This window comes from Apis dorsata, unplaced genomic scaffold (genome assembly GCF_000469605.1).
Source record: "Apis dorsata unplaced genomic scaffold, Apis dorsata 1.3 scaffold_257, whole genome shotgun sequence".
Taxonomy (NCBI): Eukaryota; Metazoa; Arthropoda; class Insecta; order Hymenoptera; family Apidae; genus Apis; species Apis dorsata.
The window spans coordinates 97,961-102,587 of record NW_006263535.1 but is presented as its reverse complement, the minus strand read 5'-3'; the positions used below and the strand labels follow the sequence as shown (position 1 = coordinate 102,587).

The following is a 4,627-nucleotide window of genomic DNA, read 5'->3' as shown; positions in this document are numbered from 1 at the left end:
TTTTTTTTTTTTTCGTAACGATACATCATGCGTGGAATTACCGCATTTTTTCCTTTGCCTCTTCAAAACTGTCCGTATAGTAATAAGCATTCTGAAACGCAGTGATGATACACTCTTGTTTGCAAGTTACCTCCGGATCGAATCGGAAAGTTTTCTCAGGAACGGAGACCGCGTGTTTCAGTTCCGCGACGGAAGATAATAAACCTGCCCCATAAACGCGAAGTATGCCATCTTGCTTACATAATCCAAATTCCACGGTAAAGAAATAAAGCTGTAAAAAAGAAACGAGACGTAAATAAAAAAAAAAAAAAAATCCACTATAATTAAATATTTCTTTGCAAATTGCAAATTCGATATAAATCATACTTTACAATAATTTATAAACTCGTTTTATCATTTTAAACTTTTGACGAGATTAAGAAATTTTCCGAGCGAATGCAAAACACTTACAGTTGCTAATTTATTGATATCCTCGTCCGAAGCTCCGAGCGAAGCCAGTCCAAGTTCTTGAGAGAATTGAGCGAAACTTGGATTCGCTAGAAGCGGCATGTGACCCAACAATTCGTGACAGCAGTCTCTATAGACGATTGAAAAGAATTAAAAGAGAGAAAGAGAGAGAAAGAGAGAAAGAAAAAAATAAATTAACAAAAGATTACATAACCATGATCCATTGTCCTGTCTTATTACCATTATTTTATTTTATACGATTTTAAAATAATTATTTTTATATTTATTTTTATCTTCTATATTATTTCTACCGTTGAACGATATGATTTCCACTGATTTCTAATCGCTTACGGTTCAGGTGTGTAAAACGGATCGGACGAATGTCGAATATATTGAGTGCAATGAAATACTCGAAAAGCAAGACCAGCCAAAAAGTCTCTCGGTGATAGGTAGCCAGCCACGGGTCGAAGTTGAAATCCAGTAGTGCCTAATGGTAATTGCAAATGATAATTGTATTCTTTTTTTTTTTTTTAGGTTATCTTTAATTAATTTTCTAATCATAACCGTTTACTTACGTTTCAAAAAAACATTTACATCTTGTAACTGTGGTATATTATCCTCTCTGTCGGTCAAACATGTATACATCAACATTATATTTTATTACAATTCAATTTCGTATCGAGTGAAAATTAATTTACCTATAACCGCAATATTTCACCAATTTTGGCCAATTCTCAAGATATTCGTTGCAAGCATGTTTCTGATAAAGATGATGCAATTCACGAAAAACGGTACCCCTAAAATAAATAAACATAAAATTATTAAATAAATACAAATTATTTATACAAAAATATATTTGTATAAATAAAAATTAAAATTTTTTCTTTCATTCTGCAATATATTATTATCCCGTGGATATAGTAGACGTTTTAAACTAGATTATTTATCCATCATTCTCTTCTATACATCCAGGATAAATTGAATTATAGAAGTCACTCGAAGATCGTGAGGATAAATTAAATAAGGACAATTAAGGGGTGTATTCAACGCGAGTCAATCTTGGCTTGTTCATGCGTCTCAAGGAGAAACTTTTCCTAGTTGTATTGGATTAGGATATTGTTTCGTAATTGCAGCAAAATCTTCGGAAGATATTCGAAGAAATCGAAGAATCTTTTCCTCGTCATCGATTAGCTTCGCCTTCGTCGAAGCACGTACGAAGATTTCGCGATTTAACGAGAGAAAGTTTTTTTTTTTTCTCTCTCTCTCTCATCTCGAACTTTACTCGCGACAAAACTACTTTTTATTCTATTTTTTATTCTGAAATTATGCTTTAATAATTTAATACGAAATAAAATCGAAACGAAAGTCAGACGAACCATGTCTTGATCTCCTCCTGCGTGTACTGAACTCGAGGAATCGCTTGGCCACTGAAACAGAATCGAATGAAGCGTTTTGATACAACAAACTCCTCCTTCTTTCTTATAACATTTAGTTTTGATTAAACGTACTATCTGTAATTGTTCGCGATATCCGCAAATTGTACACGACGTTTGCGATAGATCGGGTCTTTGAAGCCCTAAAAATATTCAATCGAATAATAATCATGTTTATTAATATCTTATGTTTATCACAAAGAAGAAAATAATTCGATACTTGGAAAAAAAAAAAGAAACGTACGGGATGATCTGCGTCCAATTCGGATCCGTACATGAGCACGTTTTGAGCCTGATCTAGATCCGATATTTTTCGTGGGAACCATGGCATATCTACCTCACTGAAATCTAATCAAAGTTACGAGCGGAATAATTAATTTTCCAAATTGCTTTGAAATTACTTTAAGAAGAAAATTTCATTTAAAAAATAATTATTTCGTAAATTATTCGTCGAAAATAACGTAAGTAATTTAGGGCGATATATCCGAAGGGGAAAATGACGGACGATGACTTACCAAAACTTGGAGCCGCGGAAAGCGATGGAGCGTGAGGGATACTTCCCATTTGCTCGTATTGCGCTAAATTAATGGCGGCAACTTCTCGGCTCAACATTCTCGTCAACTGTTCCATCCTTTTCGAATCGCATTCGACATCGACGAGGATCTCGTATTCCGAACCGCGGCGCACAGATTTCCGTGACTCGATGTGAATGACATTCACTCCCAAATCCTTTGTATAAAATCGAGAATAATATCGAGAAAATATATCTTGATTAAAACTTTCAAATATTTTTTTATCAAGAAATAAAAAATTTTGTAGATACTTTTTTATATTCGTATACGAGATTCTTATAAGAGATTCGTATAAGAGATTCTCAAGAGATACTTTTTTTTTTTTTTAGAGAGAATAATATAAGATTGTATTATTTTTAGATAGAAAAATAAGTCGATAAAATTATTACGTTTCAATCGTTAAATCGTTATGCTTCGTTGAATTATGCAACATCGTTAAATATCGTACCTGAAAAACTTGCAACGCTCGTGCCAAACCGCCGATTTGATTTTTCAACGAAAAAACGACGGAATTCTTGTTATCGTTGTTCGATTTGCGCTCGACCATGGGGATCTGAACGAATGAAAGAACATATCTACGCTTTACGTTCTACTCTCGCCACGAATTTATCTATCAATTCTTTTCTCGTTATTTATTATATCTTCACATTAATACAGATTTTAGCAATTTTGTGAAAATGATGCATGTAAGAAAAAATCAATGAAGCTAATTAAAAATCATCGCGCCAATTTAAAATAATCCACTAAACGACAAATAACGAGAATATGTGCGTAAGAAACGAAAGAGAACAATTAAAAAAAAATTAAAGAAAAAGAAAAGAGAGAGAAAAAGCGTCCTACACTGCACCAATTTTGAATACAACGTACATCACTCGACTTGTGAATGGGGCTTCCTTCTTTAATAGCCCAATTGTCGCCTCTTCTGTATAACCACACCCCGAGAAGACCTTTTCCAGAACCACTCATAATTAGATGGCGGATTCGAAACAACAAAATATTACGAGCTTCAATTTATTTAATTCCTATTCTAAATAATATATTCTCTTTCTTAAGAGAAAGAAGAAACGATATTCAAAATACTCTTATTAATACTATTTTTTAAATCCTCTCTACAGATTAATTTTTCAAAGATTAATATTTCTATTGTTCCAACTGTTCAAACCGTATTATTATGATTCTAAGTGATAACACTTGACACAATTTCTCTTCACGAAATTAAGAAGAAGAGATCACAGTAGGGTAAGTTGAATGATTCGCCTCTTCAAGGACCACGAGCAACAGTGTCCCGGTACCAGTATCCTCCGCTCTTCTTAAGACCTCGGTCCCCTCCGTCTACGCGTCTTTCTCAATGACGATCTGGTCGCGATTGGTCGACGCACAGCGGTACGAAGTTTCCCTATTGGTCGGATAAGACTTTTCATGGGGTTGAAGAGGAGCGTTGTTGGCTCACCCCATTTAACGGCAACTGTGCCGGTTCCAGGATCTATTCCTGGTGACGTCACTGGAGTCCACAAAACTGTGGGTGGTTTCAAGACGATGGGAAGAAGAAATTGCAAGGTCCTCTACTACTATTTTTTTTTCTTTTTTCTTTTTTTTTTTTTTTTTTCTCTTATATCCTCCTCCTTCGTTCACCAAAGAATTCATCCTGTTCTTTGATGATCCGACGAAACGGATTCTTCCTCGGATTTCTGGGCCAAGTGAAATTAGTCTGCCGAGGAAAAGACACGAATCCAACATTTCGATTCCTTGATCAGCATTTGATTTCAATTCTAACGAAGATTGTTGCGTCATCGAGAATTATCACTGTAATATTTATTATTATTATTATTATTTTGTGTGTAATTGTATTATTATATTTAATTTTCTTTTTTACTATTATATACCTTTCCTTCCTCTTCAATTTCACAAGTGTTATAAATATGTTAATTGATAAAATGTTTATCAGGATACGAAACTATAAAATCTGAAATCAAATTTTTTAATTATTAGATTAATAGATGATTATTTACCTTTTGTTTTAAATATATGGAACGTGTATACATACATGTTGTAACGTATTGTACAAAATGTTGCGCAATGTATTATAATATATTAATATTAATATACATATATCAATAATCCAATAATTCGAAGTTGGAGGAACAATATATTGGTAAATATAAAGTATATCCTTGA

General features: G+C 33.4%; 1 protein-coding gene across 1 annotated transcript in view; it reads right to left on the bottom strand.

Moving 5' to 3' along the window:
• The window catches only part of LOC102672109 (tryptophan 5-hydroxylase 1), a 4,031-nt gene extending 578 nt beyond the window's left edge, over window positions 1-3,453 (bottom strand). The window contains exons 1-11 of the mRNA XM_006616307.2: window positions 3,320-3,453; window positions 2,901-3,005; window positions 2,396-2,609; window positions 2,125-2,228; window positions 1,956-2,023; window positions 1,824-1,874; window positions 1,146-1,244; window positions 1,023-1,069; window positions 799-934; window positions 451-577; window positions 42-271 (exon numbers count right to left, since the gene is read on the bottom strand). Coding sequence (XP_006616370.1) covers window positions 42-271; window positions 451-577; window positions 799-934; window positions 1,023-1,069; window positions 1,146-1,244; window positions 1,824-1,874; window positions 1,956-2,023; window positions 2,125-2,228; window positions 2,396-2,609; window positions 2,901-3,005; window positions 3,320-3,418 — 1,280 coding nt within the window. The 5' untranslated portion in view covers window positions 3,419-3,453. The remainder of the gene's footprint in view (window positions 1-41; window positions 272-450; window positions 578-798; window positions 935-1,022; window positions 1,070-1,145; window positions 1,245-1,823; window positions 1,875-1,955; window positions 2,024-2,124; window positions 2,229-2,395; window positions 2,610-2,900; window positions 3,006-3,319) is intronic.
• Window positions 3,454-4,627: the final 1,174 nt, after the last annotated feature.